This window comes from Ambystoma mexicanum, chromosome 14 (genome assembly GCF_040938575.1).
Source record: "Ambystoma mexicanum isolate Mex_15411 chromosome 14, UKY_AmexF1_1, whole genome shotgun sequence".
Lineage (NCBI taxonomy): Eukaryota > Metazoa > Chordata > Amphibia > Caudata > Ambystomatidae > Ambystoma > Ambystoma mexicanum.
Genome location: NC_090940.1, coordinates 84942987 through 84963124, shown reverse-complemented (window position 1 = coordinate 84963124; position 20138 = coordinate 84942987). Strand labels below are relative to the sequence as shown.

Sequence of the window (20138 nt, the reverse complement as noted above, 5' to 3'; positions counted from 1 at the left end):
ACTAAGGCCCTGCTTCTTCACTGGCTCTCCTTGGAACCCTGCTACATAAGATGCAGTTCTATGTTCTATAGTATCTAAGTGACAATAGACATAGTGAAGGAAATATTATACACTCATGGTTTAACAGGTAAACATTGGAAACACTGCACATCCTAACACCTCTCCTCCTTAAACATAACAAGTAACTGTGTGGGTGAGGACCCACTAAAATTGAAACCTGTAAAACACATATTGAACAACTGAAATTGAAACCTGTAAAATAAATATTATACACTCGTGGTTTAACAGGTAAAACATTGGATGCGCTGCAAGTCCTGGCACAAATCAAGAGCATAGATATATGACATCTAGTGGTTGATTAGGTAGAGTCACAAGAAAGTCCCTGTCTCCAACTAACTGAAGACAAATTAACATTGAAACGGAAAAGCCACCCTTTCCTTATTCCAAATAGCTCCTCCTTTGACCAACACTGACGAACCCAAGTCTTTCACAACTTGCTTGGGTTCAGAAAACAACGAGGCTCCTTTACGAACTTTGGTGGGGAGCTTGACTTTAATCCAATCACCCTCTTTGACCTTGAGTTCCCTACAACAATTCTTCTGATCATACCTCTCCTTGGATCTAACTCCAGCTTCAAAAATTCTCCTTTTTACACTCTCTAGATCCACATCCACCATTTTTGATTTGCCCATCCAACCTGGACATAAATGAGTATTTGGTTTTCTTCCTCTCAAGATCTCAAATGGACTCACGCCTGTGACACTATGGGTAGCTAGCCTATACTGGAACGTGCGTTCCATCACTGTTCTCACCCAATCTCCTCCAGTAGCCACCGCTATCCTAATAGCCTCCATCAGAGTCCTATTAAATCGTTCCACACACCCATTACTCTGGGGATGATATAAAGAAGTATTCACCTGCTCAATCCCATGATTCTCTAAAAATTCTTTAAACTCTCTGGAAACAAGTTGGGTCCCATTGTCAGACAAACACTTTCTTGGAAACCCTTCTCTCCAAAACAGTTGTTCCAAAAATCTGATTATACTACTACTGGATATGTCCTTGAGTACACATACCTCCGGCCATTTTGATAATAAATCTATGACTACTAATAGGTAGCTATCTCTGCCACCACCAATATTAAATGGACCGAGGAGATCCAACGCAATTTCGTCCCAAGGGACACGCGGGGACTCCCTCACTACCATGGGAACTTTTTGCACTTTCAAGCCTTTGTTTCCCTCAATACATTCCACACAGTCTTTGACTTGTTCCTCTATGTCCTTGTCGATACCAGGCCACCAAAATTCAAACCTCACAAGTCCCTTCGTCCTGGCCAGACCTAAATGCCCAACATGGGCCAACTCCAAGACAGACTTCCTCATACCGACTGGCACAACCATCTGGTGACCCTTGTATAAATAACCATCCTGAATCCATAGCTCCTCCCTCACTTTGGCAAAACCATTCATCTCGCCCCTGTGGCTCTTAATTTTACCTTCTGCAACCAGAGCAAGTACTCCTTGATATACAACATCCTCCGTGCAAGACACATCCCACTCACTTTTCTTTAATGTTTCATGCACCTGGAATATTTCTGCACTCTCCTCTGAACTTGTAAAGTCACTATCGTCAGAAATTTCCCTCTGGACAGATCTAGACAAGGCGTCTGCAACCACATTAACCTCCCCCTTTACGTGGAGCATGGTATACTGTAACCCTTGCAATGCCGTGACCCATTTCATAATGCGTCTTGACACTCCCTCCAAACCACCTTTTGTAAAAATTCCAACCAAGGGTTTATGGTCAGTGCAAATGGTGAAACTCCTCCCCCACAAGAATCTTTTAAATTTCTCGACACCCCAAACGCATGCTAGAGCCTCCTTCTCAATAACTGAATATCTAGATTCTGGGCCCTTCAAAGACCTGGACGCAAAAGCCACAGTCTGTAAACCTGTCTGATCCTCCTGCATCAGAACAGCCCCAACACCATAATCACTGGCATCAACAAAAAGCAATGTGGGTTTACTTTCCTCAAATATTTTCAAAATGGGAGCATTGACAATAGCCTCTTTTATCATCAAAAATTCTTTCTTGCACCGGTCACACCATTTAAAAACGACTCCCTTGCGAGTGAGAAATCTCATATTCCTCGACATTTCTGCTAACCCCTTGACAAATTTGCCGTAAAACTCCACCAGTCCCAAAAATGATAGTATGTCCCCTTTAGACTTAGGCTCCTCCATTCTTTTTATGGCCTCAATAGCCTCCTCCTTGGGTCTAACCCCTTCCCCAGTGATCTCATGACCCAGGTACACCACTTTGTTGGCTTTAAAAGTACATTTTTCCAAGGCAACGGTGAGGCCTGCCTCCTTCAAAATATCCAAAACTCTTTTCAAACGAACATCATGCTCCTTCTCATCGCTCCCACATACAAGAACATCATCCTGATAACACATCACCCCTTTTTCACCCCCAAGTAATTTATGCATAATACTCTGAAACACACTTGCGGCTGAGACCAAACCAAATGGCATGCGAACACACCTGAACAATCCAATCGGGGTGATGAAGGCGGTGAGATCCCTGGAATTAGGGTGCAATTCAACCTGATGGTAGGCCGATTTAAGATCTAGTATGGAGAACACTTTTGACCCAGCTACTCCCACCATCAGATCATCTATTCGGGGAAGGGGAAACCTGTCTGCCACAACCATGCTGTTTAGATGTCTAAGATCTATACAGAGCCTCAAAGACCCATTGCCTTTTCTGACTACAACTATAGGACTGACCCATTCAGATGCTTCTATCTTTTCAATGACACCATCTCTTTCCATTCTCTTGAGTTCTTCCTCTACATCTCCTCTAAGAGCAAGAGGAATAGTTCGCAGTTTTGCAATCTTAGGGACAGCTCCTTTCTTTAGGCGAATTACATGTACAAAGCCCTTGAGACACCCCAATTTCCCAGATAACGTGGTTTGTATCTCTGTGGGCTCTCCTCCCGCAACAGACATTACCTGCTCGGGATGACTTGCCTCAAGCCTTATCTTCAATTCAGCTTGATCACTCCATGACAACAATTCACCCCCTCTGTTGGTAACATACACACAACCTTTGGCCTTCCTGTCCTTAAACTGTAATTCAGCATCAAAGCAACCTATAATATCTATGGGAACATCTCCATAAGCATTTGCTTTAACAGTATTTTCCCACAGAGTACAACTATCGAATTTGTTCCTCCACACTTCCGCACTTATCAAGGTGTAGTCAGCACCACTATCCATTAGCATGCGTACGGGTACACCTCGAATTACAACCTCAGCATAAGGTTTCTGCATTTTCACTCTGCCATTGACAGCATTCACTGTAAATACCACTTCTCTGCCATCCTCACAATATGACTCATCTTCATAACTTGCACTTATTTCATGCACTTGATTTGACCCAGCATTAAAATTTCTACAACATCGGGCAATGTGCCCTCTCACACCACACTCATTGCATATGATATGAATAGCAAAGCAATCCTTATCAGAGGCTATATGCGACAAGCTTCCACATCTAAAGCATCTTCTCCCTGGAAAACCTCTGGATTGTCCTGAATCCCTAACCATCTTGAAAGAATTCATGTCTTTGGGAATCCCTCTGCTATCTTTTGCAGGAACCCATTGACGCCATCCTCTGCCAGTTGCCGGTCTGTTCTCTTCGCTCCTTTTAGCATTCTGCGAGGCGCGTCTTGGATTCCACGTACTCTGCCTCTGAACAACCTTTGACACCTTCAGCACTGAACCCTGACTCTCATCCAACTTGGGTTTACCATTGTTCACAGTATCCGATTGAAGAACTTCAATGCACTTATCTGTGTGTTCCACCATTTTCGCTATCTCAATTGCTCGATCCAAAGTGGGGTTCCTCTCTTTCCATAGTTCTTTCCTAATACTGTCATTGGAACATTTAATCATTAGCTGGTCTCTCAAGTGCTCATCCTGACAGTGAGTGAATTTGCATTTCACTGCTAAGCCCCTTAAAGCCGTGACAAAATCCTCGATACTTTCCCCATTCTTCTGCTCTCTCGTGGCAAATTTATATCTTTCCAATATAATGTTCTCCTCCACTCTAAAATGCCTGTCCAGTTTGGCTAATGTCCTTTCATATGGACTAGCATCCAAAATGTCAGAAGGCTCCGGCAATCTCTTTAAGACCTCTTGGCCTGCAGTTCCCAAACAGTGAAATAGCAATGCCTCCTTGCGCTCATTGGAGTAGTTGGCACCAAACACTGCTAAGGCATATTTGCTGAATCCTTCCTTCCAGTCTTCCCATCTAACCCTGGGTTCACCTGGCACTGCCAGAAAAAACACAGGAGCAGGCACATTTGCCATGTCTCAAAGTTGCAGAATAGAATAACAAGCTTGCAATTCTGGTTTAACCAATAGAGCTCCCACCCAATCAGGTAGGTGACACTAATTAAAAGATAGCTGCTTGGTTATGTACTCACCCTGGAGCGCCTCACCAGGGTCATCGGCGGCGACTCCTTTCTCAACCTTGCTCAGTGTGGGGCCAGGGTGTCCAATGGCCGCTCAGAAAACACACAACCCAAAATCCAATTATAAAAGTGCCAAAGCCGTGTCTTTGCCAGCCCAGTCTCCACAAGTTCAACAAAATTGCAGGGGTCCAATTCCAGCTCCCACAGACCACGGAGCCTCCAGGGGTTTTCCTGTGGCGCTAGCAATGTCCCTCCGGTGGATGCCACACACTGGATGTCAGGCCGTCAATAATCCACTGAAAAAGGCCCTCCCTCAGGCAAGTCAGGCTGGCTCCGCTCCACAGCCAGCACAAGATCTGTAGAAAAGGCGCTGGGGGTCGTCCTCCGGGTCCCAGTCAAAATCCTCGTCGCCAAATGTTATGTACAAAGGGAGGCTTTCACATAACCAGTAGTTTAAAGGTAAAGAACCTTTTATTTGCAAGTTGATGACATAAGACGACCCCCAGCAGGAGGAGTACAATCTTCCCACTAAGGCCCTGCTTCTTCACTGGCTCTCCTTGGAACCCTGCTACATAAGATGCAGTTCTATGTTCTATAGTATCTAAGTGACAATAGACATAGTGAAGGAAATATTATACACTCATGGTTTAACAGGTAAACATTGGAAACACTGCACATCCTAACAGCCACGCACACCGCAGTCATTCAACATTGCAATATTATCTTCCCTGGTAAATCTTCCAATAGGTTATTCTACATGTTAATGCAACACAGGAGGAATGCACCTAGAGTGGGGTCTTTTGGCGATACATCAATACATGGTTACCATCGTCCTGTTGACCGGGTATCATAGGTCTCGAGGTTGGGTCTCCGGGCATGGGACGGCTGTCCGCGTTATCATGTCCCGTTAGAAGTCATTATGGATGTGTTCCTGTAGTGTTGCCATAATATTGGGTGTCCTAATTTTACAGGGGCCATTAACCTAAGGTGAGCCGGTGGGTCGTGGAGCCTAAGAAAAGGGCGCCTTTGGATCTGTGTTTTAAGGCCGGGGTTTACTGCTGGGTTGTAAATAATTCAGGTGGCAGGCCGTGGCCTTGGGTGCTGCGGGGGAATGTGAATGTTTGAAGCGGCTCCAGCTGAATTGGCGGAGGTGGAGCAGAGCAGCACAGGCCTCTGCTTTCCGTCTGGCAGGCTTCAATGGGAGGAAAGGGGAATGGCCTTGGATATGCCCACAAAGGTATTTTCCTCGTGTGTTGCAGATTTAAGTGCAAGAGGCATAAACATTCATATAATATACAATACTTGTTGAGTCTTTTTAAAGTTTGTTTTCTACATTGTTAGTGCCTTTTACATGGCCATTTCAACTGCGTTACCTATATATTAAGTATTTAACAACCACAACATTTTATGACATTTCTATAAATGTGCGGTAAGTGAGGTAGTAGTAAGGTTGGTGGAGCGCGCAGGAACAACCCGCCAATAAGAATGACGGCAGTGACACATGGTGAGCTTGAACATACACATGGTGCATTTTCATGCACCCCTTACGTGAGCTCCCAATAGGGTTGCATTCGTCTTCCCTTGCACTCTAGCAGCATTAGTTCAGTTATGGCATGGGACCTTGGGGTGCAGTCTTTCTTGGTGAAACCCCGGGACACTTTTACTATTTGCGCATAGCTACAGGGATGTGGGTGCTTCATCCCGAATGTCATATAAGCACACATTCTGCCATCTTCATGGAGGTTACAGGTTTTTAGTCGGAGGTCGTGGAGAGAAGTTTCATCACAGGTGGTTTGCCCATTAGTATTTGGGGACTCTGCTTTTGTCAGGGGACCATTTTTACAGTTCTTTTCCACCCCGGCCCTGCTGGCCGGGTCATACTAGAAACAGCGATACACTGCGGAAGGTGAAATGTTAGTGTTGGTATCTAACACTAGCTCATGTCCGTCTGTTCGTGGGAACGGGCTCTCAGCGGATCTGCCAGAGAGCTGCGGCCACAGGGATAATTTACTCTTCAAGGATGGGGGCCGCGCTGCGGTGCACAGGGCTCAAACCATCTTTATTTCACAAAATGGTTTCCAGGACCTAGCTAAATCCAGCAGGTTTGGTCCATGTCTTTAGCCAGTGGCCCACCCGCCACCTGGGCCCTGGTGGCAGGGGGAACCCCTGACGAGCCATGCACCTCACCAGGGGGAGAGGATGCAGGGGAGGGGGGGGGGTCTCTTGGACCAATCCTCCCATACACTGGGTACCTAACATCTTCATAAGTCGGGGGACAAAGGCAAGCAGCAGCACTGATCGTGCCAGTACTTTCTGCAGCATTTAATACTAATGAGCACACAATCCTTCCCGATTGCCTTGCCGATTTGCTCACGGACGGGAATTGTGCCAGATTTGATCTTTTGCAGCAGGTTAGGCTTTAAGTGAACTAGTCAGAGGTGACTTCAGTGCCCTGTGGGGCTCCTCACGGCTCTGCCCCCTCTCACGTCATTGCCTGCATGCAACCCTTGGCAAGGTTGCTTGGGAAGTCTGATCTGGGTTTTCAGATGTAGGCAGGTGACACCCAGATGTTAATCTTGACCCATCTTCGGGGGACAGAGCTACAGTTGCAGGTTCAGCTTCAGGCCTGGGTGGGTGAACAGTTGGCTTTGTCTAAAAGCGGGCAAGATGGCGATCTTTCTGAAAGGCTTTCAGGACATGCCCTCCACTCTGCCCTTCCCCTTTCCCAGCGAGCTTGGTCTAGCACCTGTCCCCGTTCGGCTGGTCCGCAATGTGGGCTTCCAATTCGATCATGTTATATGAGCCTCGGGTCCGCCCTGCAATGAAGCATTCCGATTTCCGGATTAGCCTGGTTCTCAAACATTGCCCTCCTGCTTACCCAGATCATCTGGTTTCACTTCTCCAGGCTTCTGCTCTTTCTTGGTTCTCCCATTGCAATAGTGTTCACAGTAGGATCACCTTCTAGCTGTTAGATAATTTGCAGCTCGTTCAAAATCCTGCCATTGGAGTCATTTGCAGCCTTCGGACCGTGTATCATCTTTGATTTAAATTGGGATGGCGAACCATTAACATACAGGTGAAACCTAAAGCGGTCACCTTGTTATTGGGGAGGAAGGATAGCTCTGGGGCAACACGTTTGTTTTGGAAGCAAGACAATGCAGCGCAACACAGGTTCGAATCCCGATGACGTGCTTAGAAATCACTCGCTGGTATTAAGCCTGTTATAAAAGAACAATTATGTTATGGAAGTTTCTTCTGCTTCCAAGACCACTTATTTGTCAACCTTTCAAGACCACTAATTTTTTCAGCCTGCCCGTAGCCTTCTATTCCCCTCGCTCAATTCAGTCAACATTCACTAAAAAGTTACTGCCACTTAAAATAACGAGGCAAAACCTGGGGGCAAATAGCTTCAAGCTTTTGCGGGGTGGGTGGGGTTGGCCATTTGACATTCCTTACCTCTGATTAATTTTTCACCCACTCAGTCACATTTGTCTCAGACCAAGTGATATTGAAGTGATTATGGATATGTTTGTTATTATTCATTTCTAAAGTGTTTTTGCTGAAGCGCTTCATAGAAGGAAGAAAATGGGGGAATGGAATAGGACATGAAAATAGAAAGTACTCTAAGCACAAGTAGATATCAGATATGTCTTAAAATGAGAACAAAATGGGACACAGGCAGGGGAGGAACAAATGAAAAGAGATAAATGGACCCAGTGTTTGGGAGCAAGTAGAGAAAAGGAGTGAAAAACTAGATTGGGAACAAGAGGGTTTTCAAACTTCAAGATGGAATTTGGTTTGGGAGTGTGAAGTACCAGCCAGAACCTAGACGGCTTCTCCTTATCTGCCTTCCTTAGTTTGTCAGCCATGACCATAGAAAGGAAAGGGAACACTGGAATCTTAAGGACGAGGACGGCAAGATGAGAGTGAAAGTGTTATGGAAGTTTGAGAGGAAAGACAAGAGTATGAATGAATGAATGTATGAATTGAAGATAGAACGGGAAGGCCCCAAGTAGCATGCAGAGAAACCAACTAACTGGGCAGAAGAGCAATCGATATGAGAGAGAACAAAAGTAGAGGGGGGTATCTTGGCAGCATGAAAGTGAAAGGAACAGACTGCAAATATTGAATATCTGATTGCGACAGGAATGTGAAATGTTACTAATGTAGATAGAAAATGAAGTTTCAAAGATGATATCCAAGTTATGGGCGGAAAGAGGAGGAGTGCAGGTGAAAGGAAAAGGTAGAAGGCAGAGGCGACGAGGGACTAACAGACACAGAAAAGAAAGGGATCTCAGTTATGGAAGCATTAACATGTAAACGGTGAGAATGGATCCAAGATTGCACAGGTAGAAGAAAGGCAAAGGGAGGAAGAATGGAGGGAATTGGAACATCCAGAAAACTCAATGAATATCCTGGTGGCATCGGCATAGAAATGGTAGAAAGACCAAAGGAAGCAATAATAGAAGACGTGAATTCCTGTAGAGCGTTGAAAAGGGTAGTGTCAGAATCCAGAGGGAAGTGTAAAGGGGAGAAGATGGTGGATCTACGGAAGACGGAGGAAACCTGTGAAGGAACAAAGCTGGATTACTTTATTCGAGAAAAAATAGGCACATGTTCTACTCCAGTTCTTGAACGGGGAATGTATTTTTAGGTATGCATTGTTTTCACTGTTGATTTATAATGCTCCTCGAGAGCCGTGTGTTGGTCATCGTGCACTTAATAAGCTTTAAAAAATGATATGCAGCTGAATTAAAAAAAAAGGCTTGGGTAAAGAGAGGCGTTCTCGTTGGACAGCAGGAGTAAAGCTGGCGGCATCTAGAATCGGCCGCACTTGAGTGGGGCAAGTGGGTTGTTTGCATGTGCTCCCATTCTATATTCTCGCTGACCTGCCATTACATTGGGGCAATATTCAGAACATTTCCTGGGGATAAAATGTGTCTGGTCATTGTCGTGATAATGTGTACCCCTGGATTCCTCGGTCTTGCTTCTGGGCCGGAATCCCTGAATAACGGCCTAGAATTCAGCAAGGTTATTTTGTGTCCATCTTCTAAGAAAATGCTATGCAGGACGAGTGTCACACATGTAAATCTTTACATGGTGGACTGGAGTGGCTCATGTTCCTAAAAGGGTGGCGCGCCGCCCCATCCTCTCGACGCGGTTCCACCTTTGGAGTTCAGATCGGTTCCGGCCACACTCTATGATGCATACTAGCTGTAATCTGAGGAACTGTGTTTTCTTGGCGACCTGTGAAGCCAGCTGTGCAATGTTTGCGTAAGGAGGAGTAAGGGCATGCCTGCTTGCAGAACAGGTGTCGGCCCGTGCAGTGTTTGCGCTGCAGGTGCATAGTTTCCACCCTGTCTGTTATGTTTTGTGAAGGCGGCTGTTGTGAGCACTTCTTCCCTCAACTATTTCCCAGAAAGATTACATCTGCCATTCGGAATTTGAACATACCTGAAAACAGCTAGTACCTGCCGCCTGACCATGTGCACTTAGTTTACAAAATGTAAAAGGGCACCCCAACACTGGCAGCATCTTCCAATTTTATAGTGTATGGTTGGGGCTACTTTACCCACTATGATAACACGTGTGTGTCATCCTATCCACGGTCCATGTACAAACCCTTAATGTCTTCCTCTGATGTTAAAGCATGCCAGTACATGTTGCTTCCTCACTGATCATTTACTAGTAAACCTGTTCAAATGCTTCTCTCCAGCTGACCAATATCCGCCCGGCAACCCTTCAAGATATCACATTACCTGCACCACAACATTCCAACACCGCGTGTCCTCATTATTCCACAGAGCTGTCGACTCACACGCCACCCACACTTGCAGCAAAATGACCAAACCAATGACTCAAATTAAAAACATAGAATGTTGTCAAAAAATAAGTATTGGAACTTTCCTGGTGCATATCGTACATTTTGCCCTGGTGCATGACTGTGCCATTCAGATAGACATTAATGATGGTCTTGGAGGAGTTGAAGGAGGCCACGAGGAACTCCCACCGAGTGCCACCATTAATGGGAGATGAAGATGGGGGAGAGAGAGCCCAGACAGTATGAGGGGTCCATAGGTCTGGGGAGGTAACAGCAAAGAGGATGTCGGTGAGAGTCTGTCTGGAGGAAGCACTAATGTAGGTGTCAGCGATAGGGAGGCCTGGGTTGGAGACCAGGATGTCCCTCTTTAACTTCTTCCTTCCCAGCTTAGTGAGAGGGATAGGATAGGAGATAGAGTAGCAATTAGAGAAGATGGGGAGACTGAGAGCACCATAGATGGTGCGAGGGTGAAGTAGGAGGAGGGAGCGAAAGAGAGAGAGGAGGGATGCACAGCCCAGTGCTGCACAGGATGCGCAGGGGACAGTGGGGGGTCACACAGTGGGACCGCACAGAAGGGGCAGACTGGTGTATTCAACAGTACAGGGGTACTCCCAGCGGAGTGGGCACCTAGAGTGGGAGAGAGCCTAATGAGACAAGTTAACAATACCAGAGTTACCACAATGCAAACTCGATTCAGCTTTCCTAAAAGAGGGGAAAAGGCCTTGTTTTTAAACACAGCAGCAAAACTATACTACAGTTACTGAGATGCCTATAAGTGGTGTGGTAAACAACGTGGAATGATTTGAGAGGGAGTGGGTCAGTTTAAAGGGGTGCAGTGATTTCTGACCCCCATCCCCTGACCGTACCTATCTGGTCATCGCAGCAAGTTACCTGCTGCAGGCTTCATACTTCCCCCGGCAGACACCATCTGGTACTGTTGCATGAGCTGCTTTTAGCCTAGGGGGCCGTTGCCGCCAGGGCGCCATGGCATCACTAACCTGGCAAAAGCTGGGGCATTTCCTGGCAAGTGCAGGACCTAAATGGGATTTCCTGACCTGGCAAGGCAGGAACAAAGAACAAGCAAAAATCTCTTGGCATGGACTTTTAGGGCACTAGCCATGTTCAGTAGCCATACGCTTTAAACACGAATGTGCACACTAGAAATAACACAACAATTGTTAAAATGTAATTGCTGCCACCATCTTGTCTTTAGGCACTTCTAAAAATAACCTATAATCCCAAGTGCAAAAGACTAGGGTGGTACAAAAGTACCCCCATTGCACTGCATTGGAAGATGCTGTGTGCAATGCCAAAAAGTTACCAAAAGGGAAACAGTTTCCCAGTACTGATAATCTGAAGGACTGATCTGTTCCCCCATAATAAAAGGAGCCGAAGGCCAGAGCTGTGAAGCTGAAGGTTTTGCTTCCCGTAAAAGGTCAGAGCGGGTTCAAAAACCAAATGTTTGCGGGTCCATAGAACTATGGAGGGAAAGTTGCCAAAAGAGACATGTTTTCTAGCATTACATTTTATTTTGGCTACTCCCACCCACTCGGTCTCTAGCCAAACAGCATCTTTTAGGCATCTTCCGCCTTCTGGGTTCTTCCCAAGCGAGTCTTTTGGTGGGCTTTATATCGTTCCATCTCTCGCCCCCATCAAGAGTCTAAATATTCAGTACTCTGCTACCACCAGTGCTTTCTACTGTTTGAAAGTCCTATGGTTTTGCAAGGGTGTTAGATTCGCTATTCCCTTTTTAAAAAAAAAAATGTATATAATATCTCCCAGGTCTAGAGTCTGTGGATTCTGGTGGAAGGCCTCGCCTCTCCCCCAAGCCTCCATTTACATGACAGATATACTCGATAGGGGTGCGTTGTATGGCACCCTATCAAGAAAGGTTGGAAATCGTGGCTATTTGCTAGTTATTGAAACAACCATGCCATATGTTGCAATCCAAAGCACTCCATAGGCTCCATTTATCGCATTTCTCAAAGTCTGGAATACCATATGATAGAGCCTGGGCCTGGTAAGAAAAGGATTTCATACCCTTAGAACATACTTTGAGTTAGGTTCCTTGAAAAGAATAAGGTGTAAAGGTCATAGACTTCAGAAAGATTATAGTGTGCTTCCTTGACCCTAAAGTAGTGAAGAATAGTTCCCAGAAGGTATTTGAAGGCCATATATGCCCCTAGTGCCCGATTCAGGATGTAACTGCTAATCATCATGATTGTCGTACCATTGAGCTGTGATCACACCACCTAAGCTCACAAGCTAGTCAGACCTCTTCACATGGTGCCGGTAATTAAAATATGTATTTGTTATCTTCGGTCCAATCTTGAAATCGGATCACTTGGTAGCGGAGCTCGTGTGTCCTTTGCTGCTGCCACCTCTGGTCTGCACGGAGAAACTGCCTCTCATTTATTCCCTGCTTTTGGGACGGTTTTCCTAATTTTAAGTAAAACATGCAGGCATTCCACTTACCTGGAGGGCTAACAAGTTGGCAGAAAAAAAAAAGCTTTAGATCTTTGCTGGTTTCAGAAGCAAATGGTTTGTCATGGAGAACTTTGAGCGGGTGGGTGCTTCTAGAAGCTGGCATTTCTGGGGAGGACATGCCACATGTTAGCAGATTTCCTTGTAAACCATTCTACCTTTGGGCTGCTGAAACAGAGGGCCCAGTTCCATCAAGTCTCCCGCTGGTGCTACATTTAAAAGTGCCGAAGGCGTTTAGTCTTATCTGAACATGAAAGCACAGGGGTTTAAGTCTCTTCCCAAACACCAAGGAACTTTTCTGCTGGTGTGTACAATGAACCAGCGTGTACTGTATTGCCTATGTGTTTATGAATATAGAATTTGTGTACGCAGGGCTCGCTAAACCTACTATTGGCAAGGAGATTTTAGGATGGTTGAGTACCATTTGCATGGTACTCGACCTTGCTGGCGAGTATGAAGATGGTTAAAACCTTTATTTGACATTTAATGTAAACGAACGTTTTTTGCAGTAAATGGCAAACAAAGGTTTTAGTGCGTATTGTTGGCCTTTGGGTGGCAGCATTGCACCAAATATGAAGTGTGCCTATGGTGACCATTTTACAGAAAGTTCTGGAAAATATTTTGTAACCGGTCGCCATGGGGCAAGTGCATTTCTCTTAGGTCGAGTATGTAAACTAAGGAACTCTTCCTGCAGGTCTAGTGGGAATTTTAAGAATTTGCGAGGCCTGGTACTCCAGTACTATGTAATGTTTCCTTTTTCATGTAAGAATCGCACACCCTAATCTAATGCTTGTCTCCTTTTCTTCCCCCAAGAGTACCATGCAGCTATTCTGCACCTCAAGAGGGAGCACAAGGAGGAGGTTGAGAATCTGAAGGTACTGTACAGTGATCCCCTTCTATGTTGATGCTCCTGTGCTACTGACTGTGCTGTGTGTTTATAATACTTAAAATATATTCCTCCTGTTTTCCATGGTAGGGGTTCTACAGAGACTACGTTATGTCTTTTTGCAGCTTTCCGACTCTGTGTGGGACTGTTAGTGTGCCCTTTTATCATATTTACCAATACAACTAATCTACATGTGTTGCTTATCATGCACTTTATGGCAACCTTGAATGGCCATCTCTCTCATGGTAATATCAGGTAGTCATTGATTTGAAGTTTGTACAAATGGATAGATCTGATCACACAGCAAAACCCATGGGGGTTGATCCGTGGATACCTGCAGAGCCTGTCCCACCTGCTCTCCCATAAACCCCACCCCCGCCCCCCAGCCCTTTTCAAGCTGCCCACTGACTGGGAACTTCGGGCCAGGCAAAATTAAAGCTGTCCACCAACCAAAGTTCAAATGCAAAAAGCATGGGTCTGGTTCCTTGGAGTGCAGGGACTTTGTCTCTGGAATGCCCTCAACTCACTCCTGGGAGAAGAGTAAAATAAATGTGTTCTTTAGAACATCGCTGTAAACAAATACTACTCAAAACAAGCCTCCCACTGATCACTGTTCCCACAAGACGACGCAAGTGAGGAGCGCTGGGTGGATGCACACACAATATTCCATTTAGATATGAAGCTGCTTTAGGCCCAAATCTTATATCTGGTCTTTCCTCCCCTAAGTTGCTACCCTGCCTCCGTGCTCACGTCCATGCTTGCCTCCTGTACGACAAACCATTAACCAAGAACTGGGCTAGTTTCCAAAAGTCCTATATCATGCCATGTCGGGTAAGAGCATTTCCCAGTCTAACTCGTGTGGTTTACCGCGTCCATTATGCAAAGATAATGAATGAAGTGCCTTGAAGCGACCGCAAGGTGACCCACTAGAAGCTGTTTGTCAAACTGATCAGACTGTATACAGGCCGCTCTATTTGGTGCTCTGTAGTTCCAGTCAAATACTGTTGTCTACGTCCGTCATTTGTTGACAATGATTTCCATGTGTATGAAAATATACTTGGCTACTTGGATTGGGTGGTGCGGTTGGGGGTTACTTGCTTTGTTCCATAACTGGTTGAATGGAAGTGCATCAGGAAGGCCAAAGGGGATTGAATGAACCCAGTCTCCCTTGGTTGACTGTTGCTGCTGACGTGAACACCAGACAAGACTGTTGGGAAAACTGAGGTTATGGACCAGATGCATGCACTTGTAATAGGACTGGCAGGAAAGGAGTATGTGACATGAAGAACCCTTCATTTGTTATCCCCCCCCCCATTTGGTGACCTGTGAATTGGGGAAAGGGTAGAAAAACCATGTTTGCTGGAAGGACACAATAACTGACCCCCCCCTGCTCCATTTTCCCCCGTCACCCCCTCGCCTCCCCAAAAGGTCCAAGCAGTTGTGATCCAAAGAATTAGCTGAGCAGTGAAGATAGGAGAAAGTCCAGATCATTGTTTTGCAAAAGCAAATAGCCACTGTAAGACCATGAGATTTAAAGTCTGGCTACAGAGAAGTAGGGTACTAAGGACTAATCTACACTGGATCAGAAATGAGGATGGGGCCTGCGGGAGAGAACAGGATCAGTAATAACTAGGCACTGTGATGTTAATCAGGTTCCATTGCAAATGGGTTATTGCTAGAACATGGTCACTCATTGTGTCCTTAAAGAGGTTTTGGACTACAAATCCCATACTCCATCACTGATGGTTGATGGGAGTTGAAGTCCAAAACATCTGGAGGGGCCACATAATGAGAAACCATGTGCTAAAGGGGTGAAACTAGGAATTGTGAGCCAAACCTTGGATTAGTGAGCTACTGAGAAGCACTTAACCGTCTGAGTTTTATAGCATTTTACAGCCCCACCTCAGGTCTTCATGGCCTGTGCACACCAGGAGATTGGAAACCTGGCAATATTCTCTCTTCAAGTGGAACCCTGCAGCAGGTTTGTAAGATTAACATCTGTACCACTTACCCATCTGCTCATCTGCAGGAACATCTGCCACAGCTTCCTGGATTTAAATTCTGATCTTATTTCCCTCTGTTGCTGTCTGCATAAAGCTGAGCGGCACAGAAAAAAAATCTTGCTCTTTTAATCTTGCTGCACGTTCATCTTTACACTCTTCTTGTGACTCTGCCTTACTTGCGGCAAAACATTATTTTTTTCTGAACTTGCTGTCTCTTTCTAACCACCCTCGTCGTCTCTTCCACCTTCTCCACAGCATCCTGTCTTCTAAATCCCCTGACCAGTTCTCCTTTTATCCCTTTCTACCTGTGACTTTGCCAGTTACTTCCCATCTAAGTTGCTAATCTTCGTTCTGCTTTTGCTTCCTTTCCTACTCTTCCCCCTTCTTCTAGACCACCGGCACATTCTTCATCTTCAATCTCTCCTCTTATTGATTCTGATTCTTCTGCCCTTCCTACCCGTGCTCATCCAGTGGCGTCTGCTTCTGATCCTCTTCCCTCTTCTCTTATTCCACAGGTCTATCCCCATCTTCTTCCTTATCTCACCTCACTTGCACCCAAGATTTCATTAGTTTAGAATAATTTGAAGCAAAGCCTAATAGAACCGCGTCTAAGGGATCTACAGGGAAACTTGCATAGATACCTTGGGAGCAGCAAATGTTTTGTTTTTTGAAATGCCTCCAAAGCCAGGGCTGATATTTTGGTGTTGGGTAAATCATGCAAGCATAGTACATTTAGGGAGAAATAGCCGTGCGAGAGAGTGGGAAGAAGGAATCCCCTTGGAGGGAAAGACATGCAATCTTGCTACACATATGGATAATGAAAATTACACATTCAAGTCACTAGTGGATTGGAATTGCCACAATAACATTAATGGATAGCATGTGCCAAGGATGAGGTTATCCGGTGAGTGTTGGTGCAACCCGCCAGACTTACTTTACCAGAGATGTAAAACCCAATTTTCACTTGTACAAACTGATCTTTCACCCGATCATTACTTAATCTTTTTAAACTTGCTAGGACTCCAAGGAGACAAGAAAATGTGGGAGCTCAATAAAACAGCTGAGTGGGCAGTCGCTGAGAGCACGAGAGGGTCTGCTCTCACTTTCTTCTTCCTGGAGGTGTCTCTTACCTACTTCTACTGGCGAACAGCGTGGAGCACTGCAACAGAGTTCGGTAGCTGAGTTGGCAGTCACTGCAGTCTATGCAGGCTGAAAGGCGGATAGACTGAGATTTGCCTCAAAAAGGTAGGATTGACGAACCTTTACACCCTCGTCAGAACAGCAACATTAACATCAACAGTGGTTTGAGGGTAAAGCTAATCCCAAACTACTACTCTGCCTGAGTATCTTAAATAATGCTTCTGAACGGTGAAAGGGGAAGTTGCGAGTTGATGTATCGCCTACTCTGCTTACCACGTGTGCATCAGCCGCAATTCCGACTCCAAAAGCACCTTTCTTAAAGCACCCGATACGGATGCAAATACTCGGAACCTCCATCAGGATAACATCCTTCGGCCTGTTACCCTGCCGGGTCCTTTGCCCCCAACTCTCACTAACAGATCTGAAGAAGGCGAGACTGGGCTCCTGACCCTGTTGGACGTTGGAGTGGGTTGTGAGAGAGAATGAGTAGAAACTATCTACGGACCCCTCATCTGTGCCTACCACTCTTCCCCATACTGGGCTAGTCTCGGCTCTCCCCCAACCACCCTCCTCCAGAAAGCAGAGGATCCCAGTTCCTTCCATTGACTTCTTTCTCCAAGCACACTGTCACGTCTCTGACTCTTAAGGAGTCAGAAAAGGTCAAGGAAGACTGGGAATTTGAAGAGGACGGTGAATACTTGAGGTGGCCTTCACCCTGACTCGCCGGAGTATGCAGTGTTGAGAACCCCAGTACATCATTAAAACCAACATCCAAGGGCTTCCGCTTCCTCATAGTAGAGTCGCTGGAGTGCCAACATGCGGCCTTGGCAGCCAGACACAAGGCAGGCTGAGTGATTTAGCTAACTCCTGTTGCTCTACACCTAACTCTCTGGATGCCACTGAAACTCTGCTAGTGGGTGCGGGAATGAATACCCTAACTCGGAAGCATATACCATCAGTAGACCTGCCGCAAGGAAAAATGGAGGGCCAAAAATTTGACCCTCAGGGGGTACTGACAGTTTGGTTACTACATCACCAACCTCACATGGGCTAAGTCCTAACTCCATCCATCCAATAGCAACTACTCAGGAACTGGTGCCTACAACAGTGGGTGTCTCCCGTCGCCATCATGCAATCCGATTTAAGATTCAGACCTTTCTTCTGTTTCCTCCATTGATTCAGACCTTCCGTCTGTTTCCTCCATAGATTCCGGAGGGAGCATTCCACCAGGGAGACAAAGAAAGGATTGTCAACCTCCTACTGTGCTTCTGGGAGGGCTTGATCACATCCACCTACGGGACTTAATGATGGCAGCCTTCAATATTGCCATCAATCAGTTCATGAAGCTGTATGAATCTCTTAACGAGACATTTAAGGATCAGGCTTTGCTCCTAGGAATGATGCACTCCAAACTTATCTTCCTGGAATCCTTTGCCGGGGTTGTCCAGTTAAGGCAAGACAAAGAAGCTGAACTCTCTGCACAATGGCAGTCTAGGTTTTTCGACTTGGCAAGAGGGGGAGGAGTAGGAGAAAACTACCTTAATGTCTGGAATTTTAGACCTACGAGGAGGCATAGAAGTAGTAGTGATCTGGATGACCTCGGAACAACCTCCAAAAATTCCTTAACCAATGGCCCAAAGACAAACCCATCAGCAGGGGCTTCTGGAGAAGAACGATCAACGGCTCTGCTCAATGAAACTTTTGAGGCTCCATCTTTGCAAGCAGCTGCAAGATCGGGCCAAAATGTTGGACTGCTCTCAAAGCATCCAGGTGTAATCTACACGAAATCCATACGGTTAGACCAAAATCCACTGAAATTCCCTAGGGGGCCTGGTATGCTGACCACAATGTCACCTAATCCGCCCTTGGAGGAAACTATATTCCGTATTTAAAAAACGGAAAGTTGTGAAGAACCTCGTTAATTCATGCCCAAACAACTTGCCCAAAGAAAATCCAAACATCTCCCAATACCCAAAAAGGGCAAATCAAATGGCGAAAACCTTGCATTTACAAATGTAGATCACATGGAACCTTGTCCTTTTTAAGGGTTCCAACAAAAGGACAGTGATCCAGGACACAGTACCCGACATTGACAGGCAGGACGCTGAAGATGAAAACATGCTCATACTGATGAACTTGTCAACCTATTTGGATGATCCGAATGAAGCTCCAGTGGGAAAAAACAATTTGACTTTTTGTAGTTACGGAATTGCGTCTTCAAAACTGACCATGATCTACGCTCAGATACAAGACAACAGCCTATGAATGGTGGAGATGGACCCCCCTGCTTCCATATGCTGGAGCAAAGAAGGGACCTTCTGACAAAAACTTTACAACAAGTCGGTAATCTCCACTCTGGTCTACGATGCGGAAGAAAGGAGGACATATGAAAGACCAGGGTAACCCGCAAGTTTCTACTAAGCATCTCATAATGATTGAGAGAATAATCATGGAGAAAGATGGGCTTATATTGAATAGGAGGAACGTGCTGACTCTTCTCCACTGCTCACCAGAATTAATCAATCCCAATGACATCAAGATCGTAGTCTTTGTGAGCGAAAGACGCCTGGACTGGGTGGTACTGCATCTTAATTCCATATTAGTAAAAAAAGCCATCTTGGAGGCCTCTCCTGATTTTCTACACCTAGGCTTCGAACTCAGACAGGGATTTGCCAAAGCTGGGAATATTGGGGAAACCAGCAATCAAACTAATGTCCCACAGGCCGAAATCACCTACCCAGTGGATTGGCCAGTCGCATCAAGTGTTTGGCCGAAACTATCCCCCTTACAAGAGAGCTGGATTCTTCTACTCTAAACCAGGAACAGACAACATCCTCATCTATACAAATCTCATTTGATAGTAAAAGTGCAGTGGGAAGGAAAGTTAGGATGATGAGAGAAGTGAAAAATGAAGCCTCAAGGCCTCCGACCGATTGGTCATGGTTGGCGGGAGCACTGTATGAGAAACCTGAAGGCGTCTCCCAGGCTAAACCCCGGAGGTCCGTCATACAGGTGGCCAGGACACGGTCATTGCTATTGGATCCAGTTCATGGGGGTGGACCAGTGAGGTAGGATCACCTGGATTGGGGGTCCTCTGGGAGTGGGACACCCAACAGGTGAGAGGCGGTATCCCACTTCCTTCAACATCTGTTCCCCATACTCTCATGTAAGACATTCAAAAACGCTGCCCCCCCCCCTCCCTTTCCAACACAACACAGAAGACAACGGACTAACAACCAAGCCGTGTACCTGACATGTCTCAATACCCCTTTCCCTTCCCCACAGGGATAAAAGGTGGAGCAAGAGAGCACAGTACGAGCA

The 20138-nt window shown here is 45.8% G+C and overlaps 1 protein-coding gene across 3 annotated transcripts in view; it reads left to right on the top strand.

Annotated features, from left to right (window-relative positions):
• The window catches only part of FMN1 (formin 1), a 1014107-nt gene that overhangs the window by 673778 nt on the left and 320191 nt on the right, over window positions 1–20138 (top strand). For all 3 annotated transcript variants that reach the window (XM_069638563.1, XM_069638562.1, XM_069638564.1), the window contains one exon: window positions 13602–13663. In XM_069638563.1, the coding sequence (XP_069494664.1) occupies window positions 13602–13663 (62 nt within the window). The remainder of the gene's footprint in view (window positions 1–13601; window positions 13664–20138) is intronic.